Source organism: Hyperolius riggenbachi, chromosome 6 (genome assembly GCF_040937935.1).
Source record: "Hyperolius riggenbachi isolate aHypRig1 chromosome 6, aHypRig1.pri, whole genome shotgun sequence".
NCBI lineage: Eukaryota > Metazoa > Chordata > Amphibia > Anura > Hyperoliidae > Hyperolius > Hyperolius riggenbachi.
The window spans coordinates 8,516,018-8,539,062 of record NC_090651.1 but is presented as its reverse complement, the minus strand read 5'-3'; the positions used below and the strand labels follow the sequence as shown (position 1 = coordinate 8,539,062).

At 46.2% G+C, this 23,045-nt stretch overlaps 2 protein-coding genes and 1 long non-coding RNA gene across 3 annotated transcripts in view; all 3 read right to left on the bottom strand.

Moving 5' to 3' along the window:
- LOC137522013 (multiple epidermal growth factor-like domains protein 6) overlaps window positions 1-19,734 on the bottom strand; it is a 39,513-nt gene extending 19,779 nt beyond the window's left edge. Inside the window, exons 1-7 of the mRNA XM_068242031.1 lie at window positions 19,669-19,734; window positions 19,454-19,594; window positions 17,464-17,646; window positions 11,000-11,071; window positions 6,361-6,487; window positions 6,134-6,279; window positions 1,423-1,617 (exon numbers count right to left, since the gene is read on the bottom strand). Coding sequence (XP_068098132.1) covers window positions 1,423-1,617; window positions 6,134-6,279; window positions 6,361-6,487; window positions 11,000-11,071; window positions 17,464-17,646; window positions 19,454-19,544 — 814 coding nt within the window. The 5' untranslated portion in view covers window positions 19,545-19,594; window positions 19,669-19,734. The remainder of the gene's footprint in view (window positions 1-1,422; window positions 1,618-6,133; window positions 6,280-6,360; window positions 6,488-10,999; window positions 11,072-17,463; window positions 17,647-19,453; window positions 19,595-19,668) is intronic.
- A 14-nt stretch (window positions 19,735-19,748) lies between these two features.
- On the bottom strand, window positions 19,749-20,274 carry LOC137520649 (uncharacterized). Its single transcript, XR_011021909.1, has 3 exons — window positions 20,213-20,274; window positions 19,951-20,103; window positions 19,749-19,858 (listed from the first exon to the last, which is right to left on the bottom strand). It is a non-coding gene; the product is annotated as an uncharacterized lncRNA (long non-coding RNA).
- Window positions 20,275-22,452: 2,178 nt separating this feature from the next.
- The window catches only part of LOC137522012 (multiple epidermal growth factor-like domains protein 11), a 48,180-nt gene continuing 47,587 nt past the window's right edge, over window positions 22,453-23,045 (bottom strand). The window contains exon 15 of the mRNA XM_068242029.1: window positions 22,453-22,738. Within this exon, the coding sequence (XP_068098130.1) occupies window positions 22,453-22,738 (286 nt within the window). The remainder of the gene's footprint in view (window positions 22,739-23,045) is intronic.

The following is a 23,045-nucleotide window of genomic DNA, read 5'->3' as shown; positions in this document are numbered from 1 at the left end:
ATGTATTTATATAGCAGTGGCATCCTCTGCAGCACTGTACAGAGTACATAGTCATGTCACTGACTGTCCTCAGAGGAGCTCACACTCTAATCCTACCATAGTCATAGTGTAATGTCCTACCATATTATTATTATGTATTTATATAGCACTGACATCTCCTGCAGCACATTACAGAGTACATAGTCATGTCACTGACTGTCCTCAGAGGAGCTCACAATCTAATCCTACCATAGTCATAGTCTAATGTCCTACCATATTATTATTATGTATTTATATAGCACTGACATCTCCTGCAGCACATTACAGAGTACATAGTCATGTCACTGACTGTCCTCAGAGGAGCGCACACTCTAATCCTACCATAGTCATAGTGTAATGTCCTACCATATTATTATTATGTATTTATATAGCAGTGGCATCCTCTGCAGCACTGTACAGAGTACATAGTCATGTCACTGACTGTCCTCAGAGGAGCTCACAATCTAATTCTATCATAGTCATAGTCTAATGTCCTATCATATTATTATTATGTATTTGTATAGCACTGACATCTCCTGCAGCACATTACAGAGTACATAGTCATGTCACTGACTGTCCTCAGAGGAGCTCACAATCTAATCCTACCATAGTCATAGTCTAATGTCCTACCATATTATTATTATGTATTTATATAGCACTGACATCTCCTGCAGCACATTACAGAGTACATAGTCATGTCACTGACTGTCCTCAGCGGAGCGCACACTCTAATCCTACCATAGTCATAGTCTAATGTCCTCCCATTTTGTTATGTATGTATATAGCACTGACATCTTCTGCAGCACTTTACAGAGTACATAGTCATGTCACTGACTGTCCTCAGAGGAGCTCACACTCTAATTCTACCATAGCCATAGTGTAATGTCCTACCATATTATTATTATGTATTTATATAGCACTGACATCTTCTGCAGCACATTACAGAGTACATAGTCATGTCACTGACTGTCCTCAGAGGAGCTCACACTCTAATCCTACCATAGCCATAGTGTAATGTCCTACCATATAATTATTATGTATTTATACTGACATCTTCTGCAGCACATTACAGAGTATATAATGTTATTGGTAAAACATGCGTATCTGTGACCAGTTCTCTTATGAATATAAACATACAAAGCAGCAGAACAGGGCCTGGTGCCAGTAGGGCAGAACACAACATGTAACGTTCTCCAGTATCAGCCAGCATTACTTTAGAATGTGTTGTCTCTGTGGAGGGGACCTGGGAAGAGATGAATGCTGCTTGGGTTTAATGTCCATTTAATGAATATGTGATGGGCTATTGTCATATTGCCAGCCTGCAGCACATGGATGGGGTGAGAGTTACAGATTACCCAGCATGCTCATGGTGAAGCAGAACTCCTAGGAGAGTGGCGTTATTACCTCCGGGGCAGTAGAAGCCGGCTGGGCATTGGAACGCGCTGTAATCGCTGGTGTTCTCTGCGCAGTAATAGCCGGCGGGGCACGGTAAGCAGTCCCGCTGATGAGTCCGGTTGTTATAAGTCCCCGCAGGACAGGCATATGGATGAGCACTCCCTGCCGGGCAGTAATGGCCAAGTGGGCAGCCTCCTCCGCCGCCTGCAAATACACAAACCAGAGACAGCAGCAATACTCTCTGTACTAATCCTCATACTCAGTCTATTCTAACAAAAGTGAAAACACAAATACTGCTCATTTCAGGTCTAGATTACAAAATGTCTAACGCTCAGTCCCCACATGTACAGGTGTCTCCAGAGGGTCATCCGCCATATTAGATCACTATTGACCAACCTATCTTGCCCTTCTAATGTAGTTTCCCTTAAAGTGTAACTGTCGGGCATAAAATAAAAAATCAATTCTTTATTTCTATCTGGTAAACAAGTAATAAAGATGCTAATTAGGCAATTCAAAAGTTAAAATCACTATTTCTTTTCTTGTTGATAAATGATCATAACACAGTTTACCTGACTCTTATTTGGTACACAAAGGAAGTTGCAGGGCATGCTGGGTTGTCCCTTTTTGCTTCTCTATTTCCCCTCAGACTTAACTAATGCAACCTGATTGGCTGAAGCCTCTTTCCCTCCTGTTTTCCCCTCCCACACCTCTGTTCCTCTCTGATTGGCCAATATTTGTTATGCTGAGATAATTAACTTTCTATAATGAAGGGTGGGCAAATCAAGCAGAGGATAGTAGGGCAGGAAATGACATCAGGATTGGCTTCAAAACAGCTACACTTAAAATGGGAAATGTTAAGAAGGATTTTCTCTTTTTTTACTGTAGAAAAATCACTAGCATCAAAACGTGGACAGTGCAATAGACGTTATGTAAGTAGAGCAAGTATTTATCTACTTATATATGTGTTTTTTTTTCTGAGATAGAATAGCTGACAGCTTCTCTTTAGGCTAATTTCACACCAGGACGTTGCGTTAGAGGGGGCGTTAAGGTCGCATAACGTCCCCCTAACGGAACGCCTGGTGGTGCTGAATCTGGACGTCAGAATGAGCCGCGTTGTGCAGCTCACTCTGGCGTCAGTGATGCCGTGATGCGCACTCTTGTGCGCATGCGGCATCACGTGGTCCCGCCGGCCAATCGCCGCACAGAGCGGCTGCTCCAGGATGTAAACATATTAATTAGCCATGTGCCTGGCCGCTCTCCGCTCCTCCCCAACATTTCTGAGCATGTGCAAGCAGTCTAACGCGGCTCAGCCGCGTCTAAAGTACTGCATGCAGTACGTTGTCTTGTGACGCAGCGTTACAAGGTAACGCAACGTCCGCACTGTGAACAGCCTCATTGATTTTTCATTGCTGTGCGGTGGGCTGCGTTACAGGCTGCTCTAACGTGCGCCTGTAACGTCCCACTGTGAAACCAGCCTTAAAGTGTACCTGAGATGGGGCCACATGAATAAACTATACATACCAGGGGCTTCCTCCAGCCCCCTCCTGCCTGATCGCTCCCATGGTGCCCTCTTCTCCCTCTCCATTCGCCCACTACTGCCCCAGAAAATCCATCAGTCATGATCAGTTGGTGCATGCGCAGGCGCAGAGTGCTCCCGGCGACATGAACGTGCACGCGGCTGGACTGCACATGTGCAGTTGGCCTTGGGACCACAGGACTTTCCAGGGCCAATTGCCCTGGAAGAACGGTAAGGATGAAGAGGACGCCGTCGGGAGCACTCCGACTCCCAAAGGCTTCTGAAACCTCTCTTCGGCGGTGGAGACAGCAGCATTTGACCGAGTTGGTTGTATGTTGCTATGGGGGATCCTATGCTGTAACGGGCACCGAGAGAGGAGAGGGAAGGCTCATTAAGACCCAGAGCCACCGGCGTACCTACCGGGGATGCGACCCCCTCAGCCGCAGGGGGGCCCGGGGCTGCTCTGGGGCCCGCTCACTGTGCGTGGGGGGAGCGCTGCTCTGGACCCCCCAGCAAGGTGCTCAACTGGCCGCAGCGTCTAATAGACGCTACGCCAGTTCATTCCCCGCAGCCCCGCTCCAGCAGCCTGCATAGTCTCCGGCAGGCAGAGCAGGGCTACGGCAATATGGCCGCCGAAGAAGCCCTACACTGGAGACTATTTGTGTCTCTAGTACAGTGCTTCGGCAGCCATCTTGCCGTAGCCCTGCACTCTGCCTGTCAGCGCGGGAGATGTGCTGCAGGAGGACTCGGGGAGCTGCGAGCCAGATGCCGGGAGAGGAGAAGACTTCTGTCAGGTAAGTGAATTGTTTTTTTTTTCACAGGTGCATTTTTTTTCTGGTGACTGCTGCCCACATTAGGATTTTCTGGTGACTGCTGCCCACATTAGGATTTTCTGGTGACTGCTGCCCACATTAGGATTTTCTGGTGACTGCTGCCCACATTACGATATTCTGGTGACTGCTGCCCACATTAGGATTTTCTGGTGACTGCTGCCCACATTACGATATTCTGGTGACTGCTGCCCACATTAGGATTTTCTGGTGTCTGCTGCCCACATTGCGATTTTCTGGTGTCTGCTGCCCACATTACGATTTTCAGGTGTCTGCTGCCCACATTACGATTTTCTGGTCACTGCTGCCCTCATTGCGATTTTCTGGTCACTGCTGCCCACATTGCGATTTTCTGGTGTCTGCTGCCCACATTACGATTTTCAGGTGTCTGCTGCCCATATTATGATTTTCTGGTGTCTGCTGCCCACATTGCGATTTTCTGGTCACTGCTGCCCACATTACGATTTTCAGGTGCCTGCTGGCCACATTACGATTTTCAGGTGTCTGCTGTCCACATTATGATTTTCTGGTGTCTGCTGCCCACATTATGATTTTCTGGTGTCTGCTGCCCACATCGCGATTTTCTGGTGTCTGCTGCCCACATTGCGATTTTCAGGTGTCTGCTGCCCACATTACGATTTTCTGGTCACTGCTGCCCACATTGCGATTTTCTGGTCACTGCTGCCCACATTGCGATTTTCAGGTGTCTGCTGCCCACATTACGATTTTCAGGTGTCTGCTGCCCACATTACGATTTTCAGGTGTCTGCTGCCCACATTGCGATTTTCAGGTGTCTGCTGCCCACATTGCGATTTTCAGGTGTCTGCTGCCCACATTACGATTTTCAGGTGTCTGCTGCCCACATTGCGATTTTCAGGTGTCTGCTGCCCACATTGCGATTTTCTGGTGTCTGCTGCCCACATTACGATTTTCTGGTGTATGCTGCCCACATTACGATTTTCTGGTGACTGCTGCCCACATTGCGATTTTCTGGTGACTGCTGCCCACATTGCGATTTTCTGGTGACTGCTGCCCACATTGCGATTTTCTGGTGACTGCTGCCCACATAAGGATTTTCTGGTGACTGCTGCCCACATTAGGATTTTCTGGTGACTGATGCCCACATTGCGATTTTCTGGTGACTGACTGCTGCCCACATTAGGATTTTCTGGTGACTGCTGCCCACATTACGATATTCTGGTGACTGCTGCCCACATTAGGATTTTCTGGTGACTGATGCCCACATTGCGATTTTCTGGTGACTGCTGCCCACATGGCGATCTTCTGGTGACTGCTGCCCACATTGCGATTTTCTGGTGAACTCTGCCCACATTACGATTTTCTGGCCCACATTACGATTTTCTGGTGAACACTGCCCACGTTACGATTGTCTGGTGAATGCTGTCCACGTTACGATTTTCTGGCCCACATTACGATTTTCTGGTGAACACTGCCCACGTTACGATTGTCTGGTGAATGCTGTCCATGTTACAATTTTCTGGTGAACGCTGCCCACATTACGATTTTCTGGTGAACTCTGCCCACATTACGATTTTCTGTCCCACATTACGATATTCTGGTGAACGCTGCCCACATTACGATTGTCTGGTGAATGCTGTCCACGTTACAATTTTCTGGTGACTGCTGCTCACGTTACGATTTTCTGGTGACTGCTGCCCACATTACGATTTTCTGGTGAACTCTGCCCACATTACGATTTTCTGGTGAACTCTGCCCACATTGCGATTTTCTGGTGAACTCTGCCCACATTATGATTTTCTAAAGGCCCACATTACGATTTTCTGGTGAACTCTGCCCACATTACGATTTTCTGGCCCACATTATGATTGTCTGGTAAAATGCTGCCCACTTTACAATTAATTTACAGTGAAACGCTGCCCCATTACGATTATTTGGCACCTATGGGGGGGGCCCATCCAAATATTCGCAGGGGGGCCCAGTGATTTCTAGTTACGCCCCTGCCCAGAGCCTCACCTCTCCTTAGGTAAGTATGTGACTTTTTTTCAGCACGGTACCAATTGACTTTAAGGCCTACATAGAGTCGGGCTGACATGGAGAGTTTGTCATAGACCCTATGATGCTCACTGTACAGTGCTGGAGCCTGGAAACAGTTAACTGTAGACTCAGAGGGGCACAGTATTTCCCAGGGGGGGGAGGGCAGTGCCCCAGCGTACCCCAGTATAGCGCCGCCCATGACTGGTATGGATTTGACCCTCAAGGACTGGAGTTTGACACCTGTGCATTAGGTCAATATAGTACTTCCTCTTTGGCATATTTTATTATGCCCACAAATAAACTGTACAGTCGCCACTCGATACCAAAATGATTAATACGATTGATTGATTTATCTCACCGGTTCCAGTGGGTGCAGAAGAAGAGGCACCGAGGGTACAGTAGTAGCCAGCCTGGCATGGTTCGGTAGGTGCCGACAGGCCGATGGAGCTGCAGGAATATCCGGGGGAGCAGGGGGTACACTGGGATTCCGCACTAAGATACAATCTAAGCATAACACACTCTCAGTTATGATGTAACAGTTACAGCGTCGTATTTCTAAATACATCATTTCTCTGCAGTACTGACCGGTCTGAGAAGGTGCCATATGGGCATGGAGACGGCAAGCTAGTGCCCGCAGGACAGAAGTGACCAACCGGACAAGGACCTCCAAAACTTTCATTCCGGGTACCAGCTGGGTGCGGAACAAGAGAACCTGGAAGGTGATTGAAGAATGGATACGCATGAGTTTCTGTGGTTAGGCAGGCTCATTCTAATCACAAAACATGTTATTAATTCACAAAGTAACATATCTGAGATTTGTGATGTCACTGCTTCTCAGCCACTGATTGGCTGCCTTCTGTACATGATGTGAACAGTGAGTTTAAACTGTGAGGGATTTATAAACAATAAAGTCCCAGATCATAGTGAGAACACAGCTTCTTGGGCATACATGCAAAATGGCTGCCGGAGGGAATTTGCACACCAGAGATAATCGCTAGTAGAATATTTACCTAACCCTAACCATCCCCCCAGCTGATGCCAAACCCTAACCAATCCCCTGCCGATGCCTAACCCTAACCAACCTTCTACTGATGAATAACCCTAACAGAACACCCCTCCCATACCTAACCCTGATTAACCTCCTACCAATGCCTAACCCTAAGCACCCCCCTTCCAATGTCTAACCCTAAACACGTCCTGCACTGAGAAGTGTGCGGATGATGGGGAGAGGGGGACAACTGTTCTCCAAGCAAGACAGAAGAAACAAAAATGAAGAACAGAAGAAAAGGATTTACTGGAAAATAGACGTGAGTTAGGACGGTGTTTTTTAGTAAGTCGGGAAACACTCTTGCAGAAATTTGCTGCACTTAAGAAAGCACGACCTGTTAAACACACGATGAAAGTCTATGGGTTGCTCCCATCGTGCCTGACCTTCTTACCCCTCTTTCCCTCCCCCTACCCCCCCCCCCCCCCCCTCCATTTTCCCCTTTCTCCGGTTTGCTGGAGGGGCTATAATTGACATAATTGACTTAGTTAATATAAAAGTGGTCAAAATAACATTCAAATCACAAGACTCTCATCTGTGGACACTACAGAAGAATACCTATGAAGCCATGAGCTGGAATACTGAGAGGACTAGAATCCTGGGGGACTTTTGTTACCCCTTCTGACCCGTCTTTATTGTACTGTTCGGTACAAGTTTAAGTGTTGTGTTCTGTACACTGTATACCAAAATTTCAATAAAAATTTTGAAACAGAAAGTCTATGGGTTGCTTATGATTTCAGATTGTTTTTGTCTTCACATTACATTTTTTGCATTTTTCTCTGCATTAAGAAATTGGACAGCTTTTTTCTGCACACCGTGTGTTTCTAATTCTATTGGATTTTGCTGCTATTATAATAAACACAAATGAAAGATCATGCATTGAAAGCTTGAACGAAAACATGACGGCAACGCAATAAAAAAACAAAACAAAAAAAGGAGCCATGATATCACAGAGGCAAGTGTATTGAATAAGGGTCTACTTTAACCATCAGTCAAGGGCACTATTCAAAAGAAAATATTTTTTTACTACCCCTGAAAGGTACACCACTGGCCCCTCACAACTGGAGAGGCGTGTGGCTTAGTATTGCTCAGGAAAGGGACCCCAAATTCTGCAGGCTTCTCTTTCTTGGCCAGTCCCAAGTTACATGGTGGACAAGCAGTTATTGGGCTTGATTCACAAAGCGGTGCTAACCTACTTAGCATGTCTAAAGTCTTTAGACGCGCTAACCAGGGTGCTAAGTAGGTTAGCACCGGATTTCTCAATCAGATCACGCGCTAACTTTGCGCGCGCAAAGTTTTACGCGCGCAAAGTTTTATGCGCGCTAAGTCCCATAGGCTTTAATGGGCACTTCGCGTGGAGCGCCCTGCGCTCTGTGCAGTACGCGCGTAAAGTTTTATGCGCATAAAGTTTTGCGCGCGTAAAGTTTTATGCGCGAAAAGCTTGTTTAGACGTGCTAAGGGGGTTTTCACAGGCGTGCTAACATTTAGCACCGCTTTGTGAATCAAGCCCATTGAGGCTTGGGAAGAGGGAGCATTGTGATTTTTTTTTTTTAAATAAAAAAGATAAAAATAAGACTTTTTTGTAACTTTTCTTTTACATACTGTGGACGCGCCCGGTGATTGAAAGTGCCAGAGACTGCAGTGCGCACACGCCACTTATTTATCTGACAAATGTGCGGCAATGAGCAGGGAAATGTGCGCGCATGCGCTTCCCAGTTATCTTAGTGGAAATGGGCGTGGCTGCGTATGCTGCGGATATGGATTATGTGCAGCAGACCAGGGAAGGATTACCATGAAATAGGGCCCAAGGCAACACAGCATATGTGTCTCCAGCTACTGGCCTCCTGGCTTTTCTGGGAAGGGTTGGAATGGGGATCAGAAAAGGTGGCAATTATGGACGACATCCCGATGCTGCAGTATTGACATTTCCACTTTTCGGATCAGAAATCGGAAAAATTTGGTGGAAAGACGGTTTACTGCAACTCGCTAATTTTAGCTCAATCGCAGAACTTGGAAGCGTTGGACCAATCAGAGCATGTAGAATTTTTCTGCAAAATTTTAATTTCAGACCAATTACAAGACTATTTTCCATTTTTCCATTTTTCCGTTTTCCGATTTTATTTTTCCATTTTTTTTTTTTTTTTGCATTCTCTGATGCAATACTCCTTGAAAATGGGAAATCAGGAAATTGGAAAAATAGAAATGTGGAAATCGGAATTCCCGCAGAATTGGAAATGGGCTTTTCTGACCATCCCTAGTGGCAGCCAGGCCCCTGAACACCAATCAGGCCCTAGGCACCTTCCTTGTGCCTTGGCGGAACGGCACACCACAATCCTGAGCGATCATCACAGCCGCTCAGAGCCGAGGGGGAACAGACTGCAAGCGCTCATCTTTATACATCACTCTGTTCAGAGCCCGATCTACCATCAGGCACTATAAGGCACGTGCCTACAGGCGTCTGATGATTGAAAGGCGGCTCACCAGTGATGGGCCAAAATTTCGGATGTGCGAAATTTCACATTGAAATTCACAATTACGTATGCTATAGTAATATTTCATAATTTCGTGTAATTTTTTGCATAATTTTTGCATAATTTTGTGCAATTTTGTGTCGACTTTGGCGGTGAACAGCAAGGCCACCATACAAGCTATTGCTACCAAAATATCTACATATGTTAAGGAGAATAGTGGGTACCATGCAAAAAAACTCATTGTTCAAAAAAGACCCTGTAGTTTTTGAAAAACTCTATTTTAAAAAATGCAAAGAAAACTGTTTTTTAAACTGTCATTTTTTAAAGTCTAAAGTCCATTTTTTCTTTGCATTTTTAAAATCGGGTCACTGGCATGTATGGGGGCGTTGCTGTTCACTGTTAAAGTCGGCATGAAATGACGCAACATTTTATGTGAAATTACGAATAACCATACTAAATCAATTGAATTTACAAATCAAAATTACATATAGGCGTAATTGCGAAAATTTGCATAATCGTACTAATCAGTTGATTACATATATCACTACGGCTCACTCCTCCCCAAGCGCCTCTCTCCCTCTATGCAGAGTCCCGAGCAGAGTGTAAGGCTGGTTTCACAGTGAGACGTTAAAGTCCCACGTTACAGCAGCCAGTAACGCAGCCCAACTCACAGCACTGTAAAATCAATGTGCTGTTCAGTGCCCACGTTGGTTACATAGTAACGCAGCACGTTTAAACAAAGTGCTGCATGCTGTACGTTATACTGGGCTAAGCCACGTTAGACTGTTTGCACATGCTCAGTAATGTTGGAGGAGGAGGTCTCCCCTCCTCCTCCCCGGCCAGCCACATGGCTAATTAATATTCACTGCACTGTGGCGACATAACCTGGACTCGTACTGTTGTCCGGATCATGAATGGTTTATTTGATCCGGATCTTTTTTGTAAGTCGAATCATCCGGATCATCACAATGAAAAATTCGGTTCACAGTGGATGTCTGTCTGGAAGAAACAGGAACATACAGAATGTACAGTGCAGGGAAAGTCCTGTCCTGCTAGCCATTGCACCCAGTCTGCTTCCCTAGTAAAATAAAGTGTAGAGAAACCGAGAGCCCAATATAGTGTAGTATGTTAAGCATAAATGAAGTAAAGGTTATCGTGAGAAAATTATGCTCACAAACATGGGTTACCACACAGGCAACCACTGTATAGGCAGGTGAGGAGATTAGACCTGTCCTCACTCAGGGATAAGAAGTCGCTCTCTGTAAATGCGAAAGGGGGTAGATCACCCCTCCACCAGGGGTGGACACGGTATAGCAGTAGGAGAACAGAGGCGCCAGCAGGATAAAAGTGGATAAAAACTTTAAAATTTGCTGGGAGGAAGCGGTGGACTTACCTCCATAAAGCAGACACGAAAGACTGCCTGAATAGTAGTCACATTTATTAATTAGTACCCCAAAACAGTGCAACGCGTTTCGCAGGCCCAGCCCGCTTCTTCAGGCAATAAAAATGGGGACAAGACAGAATTTCAGCAATAGCAGGTGTAGCGCCTCTGTAGTGCCTATAGACTCCTGTAAGGTAAATCCGGGCCTGACTCTGCTGTGAGCTGCCACAGCTGATCACCAATGATTGAGAGGCAGGAAAGCTGTTTGCAAAGTTATTCATCAACCAGTTACGTTATACGAAGCAAGAAGCTGTTGTGTGATCTTACTTGCTGTGCAGAAGAATCCCGGCTGGCACGGCCCAGACACAGCGGAGCTGCCCCGACCTCTGCAGAACATCCCTACAGGGGAACATACCGGAGTTAGAACTGCCAGTTACAGGAATTACCCGATGTGGTTATTGTTTTACATCCATTCAGAAGAGACCATTCCCTTTCCATGAACTGTATGACCTTTAAAAGGAACCTAAAGCAAGGCTTCCATATTTATTTCCTTTTACACAATACCGGTTGCCCGGCAGTCCTGCTGATCTATTTGGCTGCAGCAGTGAATAACACCCGAAACAAGCATGCAGCTAATGCAGTCACACTTCAGTCAGAGCACCTGATCTGCTGCATGCTTGTTCAGGGGCTATGGCAAAAAATATTACAGGCAGTGAATCAGCAGGGCTGCCAGGCAACTGGTATTAAAAGGGTTTTGTGCAAGGATTAAAAGAAACAAAAAACTGACACTTACCTGGTGCTTCTATCGCCCCCTGTAGCTGACATGTCCCGCGCCGTCCTCCTCCGATCACCCGTTCCCCGCCGCCGGTCCAATTACTCTTCTCTCTTTCAAAGTTTTTATTGAAATTTTTCACAATACAATATATCGTCTGTTGCAGACTTAGCACAGAACAAACTGAACATAATGATGTACATATTATAAGTTGGTGGACCAGCACAACAGTCTAGCCTAAGGCTCACATCTACACCAAAATAACATCGTCTGACAAAGTGCTGTTTTCCATCGACTTTTAAATTTAACCTGCTGAGCGGTCTGGACGAGCTCAGCTCGTCCAACACCGCCAGAGGCTGCCGCTCAGGCCCTGCTGGGCCGATTTTTGTCAAATAAAAAGCAGCACACGCAGCCGGCACTTTGCCAGCCGCGTGTGCTGCCTGATCGCCGCCGCTCTGCGGCGATCCGCCGCGAGCAGCGGCGAAAGAGGGTCCCCCCAGCCGCCTGAGCCCAGCGTAGCCGGAACAAAAAGTTCCGGCCAGCGCTAAGGGCTGGATCGGAGGCGGCTGACGTCAGGACGTCGATGACGTCACTCCGCTCGTCGCTATGGCGACGATATAAGCAAAACAAGGAAGGCCGCTCATTGCGGCCTTCCTTGTTTATTCTGGGCGCCGGAGGCGATCGGAAGATCGCCTCCGGAGCGCCCTCTAGTGGGCTTTCATGCAGCCAACTTTCAGTTGGCTGCATGAAATAGTTTTTTTTTTATTTAAAAAAAACCCTCCCGCAGCCACCCTGGCGATTTAATCAGAACACCAGGGTGGTTAACATAGCTAAATCGGGCGCTAAGACCCACAGATAAAGATTGAGGGGGAAGGGTCCCCTCAAAGTAGAGGAAAAGGGAAAACAGAAAAGTAGGAAAGAAAGTAGGAAAGAAGAAAGGAGAGTTGAGGGTATCTGGGGCCCTCTTTTAACTTCCTATCCATTGCAAGGGAGCAATGTCAATTACTCTTCTAACGTGGCTGCGAGCATGCTCGCTCCCACTTGCGTCTTCGGGAACTTACTGCACAGGCGCAGTACAAGAAAACCTCATACTGTGCCTGCGCAGTAAGCTCCCGGAGACGCAAGCGGGAGCGAGCACGAGCGCAGCCGCAGCCACATTAGAAGAGTAATTGGACCGGCGGCGGGGAACGGGTGATCGGAGGAGGACGGCGCGGGACATGTCAGCTATAGGTATCTATGTAGCCCCTGCTGAGGTTTAGCCTAGGCTATTTTTTATGCTGAATTCCCAACCACCCCAAACAGTCTGGGAGACCAGATATCTCTTCTATTGGCTTTAGAACTCTCAGTGAACGAACATTCCACAGGGACCACCTGCCAGCAGTAAAGATGTCACAACCTGTCAAACAATATCAGAATGTAAATTAGGGAGAGGAAAGATTTTACAACGGGCAAACACTGACTAATTTATAAATGGATATTGTGAAAAAATAAATAAATAAATACAGCGATTTTATTTATTATGCTATCTTGACTACAGCCCCTCTTTAAAGAGACACTGAAGCGAAAAAAAAAAAAATTATGATATTATGATTTGTATGTGTAGTACAGCTAAGAAATAAAACATTAAGATCAGATACATTAGTCTAATTGTTTACAGTACAGGAAGATTTAAGAAATTCCAGTTGTTATCTCTATACAAAAAAGCCATTAAGTTCTACGACTTTTAAAGTCATGGAGAGGGCTGTTTTCTGACTTTTATTATCTCAACTGTTAGTTAACTATTTACTTTTTCTCTGCCAGAGGAGAGGTCATTAGTTCACAGACTGCTCTGAAAGAATCATTTTGAATGCAGAGTGTTGTGTAATCTGGACATATTATAGAATGCTGCAATGTTAGAAAAAACACTATATACCTGAAAATAAAAGTATGAGAATATTTACTTTGCTGCGAATCTTCTAGTAATTATTCATAGTACACAACCAATTCATTATATCATATATATTTTTTTCGCTTCAGTGTCTCTTTAAGGAAATATACTGTAATTTATTGATCTTGTGACCAAATCGGCTGTGAACTGGAATGCATTGTTTGTATGAGATTCTGTTATTGTGAATGTAAATGTACTCTGATTTCACAAGCTAAAAGACAAATAGCCACATTTCACACATTGGCCTCCATTCATAAAGCATTACCTCATTCGGTAATGCAGAAAACAGCTGACTTTACCGAGCACTTAGGAAAATGTCAATTCATAAAAGCTGTGACCGCATGAAAAGCTGAAATTCCCGAGCAGTGAGGCAAACTACCGATTTCATCAGTGAACTCCTCCAGCACATGTCAGGAAATGTTAATTCATAAAGATTAGAACAGGCGATAATGACACGGAAGAATACCGCCTGCTTTGAAGTGGTGATAAAAGAGCAAAGTCTGTGCTGGACTGTGTGAATCGCAAACAGAAGCAGTGAGATCTCCCCCCAGGCAGCAGCAGCAGAGCAATCGGAACAAACAAGGCTTCCCTGAATACCTTAGGCTGTGTTTAACCTCTTGGGTTCCTGTTTTTAAGCTGGAGGTGAACACCACAAAGCCTGGCATGTGTAAAGTTTCTTGAAGTTTCTTGAAGTTCTTCTAAGCTGTGGCAATTAAATAGATTGTTTAGAAAGACTGATAGATTTAGAGCAGATTCAGGGCAAGCAGAGGCAGTATAACAAAACATGCACATCTGAAGGGAAGTTCGGCTGCCTCTTTTATTGTAATGCTGTCTCTGCACAGAGAAAATGTAACAACTCAGCCAGATACTCTTCTCATGTTACCGACAGTTTACTTTGGCAGCTGTGTACATTTTTATGAATTAGCATACAAAAGTCTAAAATACAGAATGCGGTATTTTCCTGACCAGATTTTTTTACCGCACAGCTTTCTATGAGTTGACCACCTTGTAATGTATGCCCTTCTGTATTAGCAGCTAATTGGTCCTTAACAGTGATGGGCCGAACCGTTCGCCAGCGAACCTCTCTGGGCCTCTTACTACTTCCGGGTCGCAATGACCCGGAGTAGTACGCCTGCGCTGCCCGGCAGAGCGCGTCCTAGATCGCGCTCCTGTTGCCGGGCACTCTCTGCGCATGAGCGTGACGTCACTCATGACGTCACACACACGCGCAGAAAGTACCCGGCAACAGGAGCGCGATCTAGGACGCGCTCCGCCGGGCAGCGCAGGCGTACTACTCCGGGTCATTGCGACCCGGAAGTAGTAAGAGGCCCAGGGATTTAGAGATGTTCAGGAACCGTTCGCCACATCTCTAGTCTTTAACCTTCCTGGCGGCCGATACCCATCGCCGCCGCTCCGCGCCTCCCCCCCCCCCTCAGACCCCTTGCGCAGCCTGGCCTGTCAGCGCCAGGCAGCGCTGAGGGGTGGATCGGGACTCCCAATGACATCACGACGTCGGTCCCGCTCGTCGCCATGGTGATGGGGAAAGCCCTCCAGGAAATCCCGCTCTTTGAACGGGATTTCCTGATCGCAGATCGCCAGAGGCGATCGAAGCGGGTGGGGGGATGCCGCTGTACAGCGGCTATCATGTAGCGAGCCCTGGGTTCGCTACATGATTTAATTTTTGGGGTTTTTCTAAACTGCTGCGCTGCCCCCTGGCAGTCTTTAATAGACCGCCAGGAGGGTTAAAATCCAACATACACTTGTCTATACTGTATATACCTTCTTTTGGTATACATAAATCAGAGCATTAAAGTGAAGGATTGCAGAGGGACAAGTGTGAACGGATTCTATATATAAAATAAGAGCTGTACACTGTCAGTTTTGCAATGAGCAGAGAAAGGACATTTGTAATATGGGAACACACTAATGCACACTGCACTTCAATAATGGGCTTCTCCCAGCATGCACCTGACTCACAGCTTCCTGTAGGCATAATCATGTGACCACATTCCAGGGAAAACGACAGGAAGACATTTAGTTTCAAAACAAAACTATTGTTGCCTTGCTTTGCATTTTATGCTCCAGGGAGTGTGGCGTATGCATTTTACATATAGTATGTGAGCCAAATTCAGGTCCATATTAATGAAATGTGCACCGGCAAACTGTTATAGCAACACCTACTGGGTGAGGTGCACATTCTAAACACAGCGATCGGCGCCATTATACCGCCGTGACATACGTATAACGGCTGCTGCACCGAAGTACCCCCGGGATTATTTCATGCTAAATGAACACAACTGCCGTCATGAGCAGGAATTTAGCTACATGCCTTCACGAGCTTAAAGGACAACGATTGCACAAAACAGTCCATTAGTTTTAATGCTGGTGATTGTCACAGTCATTGCGAGGATCAGACGTATGCTTTTGTTTTTTAACAGATCAGTCCATGTGCTAAAATCAGCCACTGGTTTTATGCTGTCGCTGGTAATGGGAGACACAGGAAATAAAGTGTGTTTTTTTTTTTTTTAGGTCATCTCGACTATCGCCAAGGAGGTCCCCTGAAAATGTTTGCATTGTCATTCATCAAAAACGCACAAAAATGTGTCAGCTCAGACAAAAGTGATCAGAGATATTTCTACTATCATTTATTTTTTGACAACAGATTAAAACTATAGACTGTATATGTAACTGTACGATCTGAGACATTTGACTAAAATAATTGCCCATTTGTGGGGCATAACTAGGCTGCATGTTACATCCCCTCACCCAACAAAAACTTTGTGGGGCCCAATGCTGAAAAAAAACCCCTACCTACAAGTGCACCTGGGCCTTTTGGCGGGAACGCTATTGCACGCTGATGAGGAGAGGTAGGTAGGAGGAGGTAGGAGGAGCAGTACATGGCTAGCAGGAGTTGCAGTACCCGGCTGGTAGGAGAAGCAGTACATGGCTGATAGGAGTTGCAGTAGCTGGCAGGTAGGAGTTGGAGTACCCGGCTGGTAGGAGGAGCAGTACATGGCTGGTAGGAGTTGCAGTACCTGGCAGGTAGGAGGAGCAACAGCTGGCTGGTAGGAGGAGCAGTAGCTGATTGTTAGGACTTGTAGTACCTGGACGGTAGGAGAGCAGAACCTGGCTGGTAGGAGGAGCAATACCTGGCTGGTAGGAGGTGCAGTACCTGGCTGGTAGGAGGAGCAGTAGCTGATTGTTTGGAGTTGCAGTACCTGGCTGGTACAAGGAGCAATACCTGGCTGGTAGGAGGAGCAGTACCTGGATAGTAGGAGGAGCAATACCTGGCAGGTAGGAGGAGCAGTACCTGGTGGGTAGGAGGAGCAATACCTGGCTGGTAGGAGGAGCAATACCTGGCTAGTAGGAGGAGCAGTACCTGGTGGGTAGGAGGGTCAGTACCTGGCTGGTAGGGAGAGCAATACCTGGCAGGCAGGAGGGGCTGTTTCTAGCTAGTAGGTGGAGCAGTACCTGGACGGTAGGAGGAGCAGAACCTGGCTGGTAGGAGGAGCAATTCCTGGCTGGTAGGAGGAGCAGTACATGACTGGTAGGAGGAGCTGTACCTGGCTAGTAGGAGAAGCAGTACCTGGCTAGTAGGAGGAGAAATACCTGGCTGGTAGGAGGAGCAGTACATGGCTGGTAGGAGGAGCAGTACCTGGCTAGTAGGAGGAGTAGTACCTGGTGGGTAGGAGGAGCAGTACCTGGCTAGTAGGAGGAGCAGTACCTGGCTAGTAGGAGGAGCAGTACCTGGCTAGTAGGAGGAGGAGTACCTGGCTAGTAGGAGGAGCAGTACCTGGCTAGTAGGAGGAGGAGTACCTGGTTAGTAGGAGGAGCAGTACCTGGCTGGTAGGAGGAGCAGTACCTGGCTAGTAGGAGGAGGAGTACCTGGCTAGTAGGAGGAGCAGTACCTGGCTAGTAGGAGGAGCAGTACATGGCTGGTAGGAGGAGCAGTACCTGGCTAGTAGGAGGAGTAGTACCTGGTGGGTAGGAGGAGCAGTACCTGGCTAGTAGGAGGAGCAGTACCTGGCTAGTAGGAGGAGCAGTACCTGGCTAGTAGGAGGAGGAGTACCTGGCTAGTAGGAGGAGCAGTACCTGGCAGGCAGGAGAGGCAGTCTTCAGCTCTTGTCATGCCCGGCGTCGGGCTGAATGTTCCAGGAGGACAGGGAATCGGGTCTGCATCTAATTCTTCTGGACAGTAATAGCCAGCCGGACACTGGACAACCTCACCATCAGCACACGTGTGACCCGTAGGGCAGATTTTACACACAGACTGTCCTGTGGGCAATAAAGAAATTACAGACATAAGAAATGATGGCTGGATTCTAAACACTACTGCTCTCTCAAAGTAACGTTTATTGTGCCGAAACCTGCAACTGTCATTGAGATGCAATTTCCTCTAACTGGTATGTAATGTAGCGAGCGCAGCTTGGAATAAAACCAATGACTTGCACTTCCTGGTCATTCTGATTGGTGTAATTCCAGGCTGCGTTCCAGCCAGATTTATTAGGCTCTCATTGCCTACCTGTAGCCAGCACCTCCCAGCACGCATCTACAACATGGCACCATATTAAGTGTTGAGTTGTAATTTAGCATAATTTTTTAATTTTTTAACGTAATTTTGCATCAAAATTCGCAATGCAGAATCATATGTAAAATTTCTGGCAAAGTTGTAATTAACTTTGCTTGTAACAGTAATTAGGTTCCGTATTTTTGCAATTATGTGGAGTTACGCCAAATTTTGTTACTTCCATTGAAGTCTAATGCGAGCTTTAGGTTTGTTTCACAAACAGAAAAGCATATTTAGAAAGTACATATCCCTGACTATTATCTTTGAGCTCGGCAGCCATTATGTGACACGCACATCTCTAAGTATTTCTGAATTCGCATTGCGTCGAAGCTTGTGGCCTTTATTCACCAGTGAATCTGGGATCAGGACTTTTCCCTGACTGCGTTTTAATACGCCGGCATACTCCATCTTTACTGCATCACCCCTTGCTAGAGGGACTCTGCTAGTCTCAGGTTCTCAGGATTGAGAAAAGCAACATTCTTCTTCTGTCTTCTTAATGTGTAGATGAGCAAATGCTGATCTGATAAACCTGAGACCGCTTTCACACTGGGATGTTTCCATTGTGTTGCATTACCCTTTTACGATGGAAGTATCGGATTTGACGAGATGAAAACAGTGCATTATCAGTGACCACCCACGGCGACCAGAAGTCATGTAAGTCTATGGAGCCGCTTAAACTATTTGGCGTTTGACTTGCGCATGCGCAGAAGCGTATTTTGTCAGTACACTTCCGTGCACTTTGTATTTCCGCACACAGGAAGTAAGCGCTTGCAACCAGATTAGAGATTACCGCGCATTGCTGCGGAAATCTCTGAAAGCTATTTTAACGTTGCGGTGCTATGCGATCACCCTATCCCAACACACCTATACTGCTGGTTTCTAGTGTGAAACCGGTCTCGGGATCATGCTGGTTTTGGAAAACATTTTACTCCATATTCTCAGCTTCCTCGAACACATAGAAGATGATCGGGTTTGTAGACATTCTGTGTACCAAACCATCATGAGGGCAAAAAATGTAAGTTTATACAACAGCTTTTGAATTACATAGCTGGTGGCAAATTAAAATAGAAAGGTCATCTCTAATAACTTTAAAATTTCAAACTTACTTATATGGATTTTTTTTTTAAAAGGAACTTCAAGTGAGAGGTTTACGCAGGCTGCCATATATATTTTCTTTTAAACAATACCAGTTGCCTGTCAGTCCTGCTGATCTCATTGGCTGCAGTAGTGCCTGAATCACACACCTGAAACAAGCATGTGACTAATCTTCAGATTTTTGTCATAAAAAGGGGTAAAGTATTTAGAGGCAGAGGAGCAGCAGGGCAGCCAGGCAACTGGTATTGTTTAAAAGGAAATTAAAATGTCAGCCCTCTTCCTTTAGGTTCTCTTTAATGAAAACGAGACGTACTTCAGACTACGGTTTTCTCTGGTGACCCATGTTTGTCAGACATTGAGAAGAAACATGCCTAATGACTACACACATTCATATTCCAACAACAAAGGAGGTTTTCTCACCTGTAGAGTTGCTGTAGGTCCCTTCAGGACATGGGCTAGGCTCTGAACACCCTTCAGGACAAAAGTGCTTAGCAGGACAGATGTCACCCATGATTCCGTCTTGTGGCCTTGGACTTGCTGACCCGAGAAGACAGAAGAACCCTGTACAACAAAGTATAGAAAATCACCGTACTGTCTTCTGTAATCAGATTCTGGACAACTCAGTAGCAACTTACCTTTATGACAAGTTCCAGAGGGCTCCACTAGGCCAGGAGCACCACAATATAGCCCTGGAGGACAAGGCAAACACCAGGAGGAGTTTGTAGACTCTAGACGACCATTCCATGTCCCTGGAGAACAAGCTTCTTTTATCCCCTTATAGCAGAAGCGCCCAGCCGGACAAATGTCTCCAAACTGTGACCCCACCTGATTGTGACATGGGCGGAGTTATTCTATGAGCAAAAGAATGCATAATCTGCAGATTCAAAATGGAAGGCTTCATGAACTGAGATACTTACTGGATGAGAAGTGTTGGACCCTCGTGTACAATAATATCCCGACTCACAGTGTCCTTCAGGGTGGGACAACCCAGGTCGGCTGCAGAACATGCCCATGGGGCAGAGTTCACATGATTCAATAGCTGCATTGCCAATGGTACCAGAAAACGTCCCCTGAAATGAAATCATACCACAGAGAAACCATAACACTCAAGTTATTTTAGTATTTAGGATCCAAGTTATTTTAGTACTTAGCCTCGACTGAAACATAACAGTAACTTACCACAGGGCAGAGCTTTGCCATGACACTACCAAGAGGACAGTAATGGCCTGCTGGACAGGTGGAGATGATTGATAGACCACTTGAATTGCAGAAGTTTCCTAAAGGGCATGGTCTGCAAGACGACTGACCACTGAGCTATAGATCAAGGAGGAAAACAAATAATTACTGCTTCTTGTTAAAGGGCCTTCCAAATATAAAGTTGCTTATGTGCTTATCCAGAATGAGGGCATTGAGAATGAATTGTGTTCATGCCTAGTTCTCACTAAACAATAACAATTACTTTATAGGACTCCCCAGACTACACACCCCTGACCTATGAACCTTATTAAACGTTAACTGTAACGATCGGTGTCAGCAAGAACTGATTTTCTGATTATTGGTGTTCTGCAGTATCACCAATATTACAGATGTTATACCTGATTATATGGTGATCTGCAGAATCACCAATAATGCAAGTATAGTGAGACACAGGACACCCAGGTGTAAGATAGTGTTTGGTGCAACAGTAATACAGATAGAGATACCAACTCCCCCAGAGGGGCTGGTAGAGGGAGGTATCTCTATAGAACACTGGAAATTGTACTCCAGCAGGCTGGAGACACAGATGAGTTAGTGATAGGTTCACCCAAGGAGCGGGCGATGCACAGTAAGACAACGTATACTGATCACTCGTGGAGCGAGTGATTCAGACTGTACTGAAGGAGTTGATCACCTGAGGGGCAGGAGATCCAGACAGTACCGCGCAGCTAGTCACCTGAGGAGCAGGTGATTAAGACTGTATTGCAGCTATCTACCTGAGGAGCAGGTGATTAAGACTGTACTGCAGCTATCTACCTGAGGAGCAGGTGATTAAGACTGTACTGCAGCTATCTACCTGAGGAGCAGGTGATTAAGACTGTACTGCAGCTATCTACCTGAGGAGCAGGTAATTCAGACTGTACTGCAGCTATCAACCTGAGGAGCAGGTGATTCAGACTATACTGCAGCTATCAACTTGAGGAGCAGGTGATTCAGACTATACTGCAGCTATCAACCTGAGGAGCAGGTGATAAAGACTGTACTGCAGCCATCTACCTGAGGAGCAGGTGATAAAGACTGTACTGCAGCCATCTACCTGAGGAGCAGGTGATTACTGAACTGAGAATCCCTCACCAGAACTAAGTTCACTGGTGTGGGCAGAAGAGTCAGACAAGCAGGGTTCGGCAACACACGGACAGATACAGTACAAAGGCAGAAGACTGAATCAGAGTGAGGTAGAAGCTAAGTCGGCAACTAGATCAGATAGGCAAAGGCACAGAATCAAAAGACGGAAGAGTAGTCAAGGCTAGCAGAGGGTCATAACAAATAATGCAATTCAATTAGTACTTTAAGCTATCAACAGAATCTGGCTAAGTGTGGATCCCCAGCTCCTGCTGGTTCTAGCACACTTTCGGATCTGACTATGGGTCTGAGTGCTAACACGTAGCATATGCAACAGCAGATGAGGAACAACTGACAGGCCTGTTCTATATATACTGGGAGCGCTCCTAAGCACCGCCCCAGTCACTCAGCCAATTAGAATCAGTGTTGGAGTCAGCTGACCGGCCGATCCGCTGACTCCCCTTCTATTCGCATATAGGTCCTGTCGCCTGTCGTGCGCGTAGCCCTCAGTCTATGTGCGACTGAGGGACCAGGCAAAGTTCCATCATGTAACAGCGCGGCGCAGGCTGCTGGCTGAGATGTGGAGATAGCCGGCCGCCATGCCGCTCCCTGTTGCAGCGGCATCTCCGCTATGCTTTACAGTAACACCCAGAAATCTGGTCCAGCTCAATTTTTTGCAAAGTGATTTCCTTATATATTTATAACTGGAATTTTTCAACTAAATATGTCTTGGATTTTTACAAAGTACCTATTATTACTAAAATGAGAACCACCTTTGGGAAAATTTTGGTGAGGCAAAAATGGCCAACCAAATGAGAATGATTCAGGTATACTACCATGAAGCATGTCACTTTTGTAAAAAGAAAGCAAAAAACAAAATATGATGACATATACATCACTGTCACTGACTTACAAACAGGTATTAAGGGGAAACTCACCTGATGTCCGTAAAAGTCAGCGCACAGCAATTTACCAATACTTCCGACAGTTGCGTAGCTTGGTAATGTGCATGAAAGGGGTACCGCGTGCTACACATGTTCTCTGCACCACCCACAGCTCATGGTTAAACCATGGCACTGATCCAAGTGAGCTTCTGTCTTTCAGTAGATGACTGGAGTCACGAGACATTGTGACTCCAGTTCTGGAGTTCTGCTAACGATCCAAGAACATTTCCTAAACATGCATAGAAGACGAGTTATGTAGACTTTGTTGCTTACTGGTTGGAAAGTTCCTGGAGGACACGCTTCTGGAAGGAATGCTCCCTCTACAGAGAAGAAGCCTTTTGGCACCTCTTGCTGTACTGGAGAAGTGGACCCTTCTGTGCAGTAGTACCCAGCTCTGCAGTGCCCAGTGGGTGAGGATCCAACCTGTCCATCACAGAACATCCTACAGAGAGAGGGAGAGCAGTGACTTAGAGACAGTGGCGTAGCTAAGGAGTTGTGGGCCCTGATGCAAGTTTTACAATAGGGCCCCCCAAGCACTCTATACATAGCAATTTATATAGTGCAAGAAGGGGATGGGGAACAGTTTGTTGACCAATAGAGAGCTAATACTGTAGTTGAGGGAGGGCCGCTCTGGCCCAAGGGACCCGATGCAGTCACAACCTCTATTGCTACGCCCCTGCTTAGAGACTTAGCAGTGGGAATGGATCCAAACATCTTATAGAGAGGGGAGAAGAGCGAGTGACTCTGCG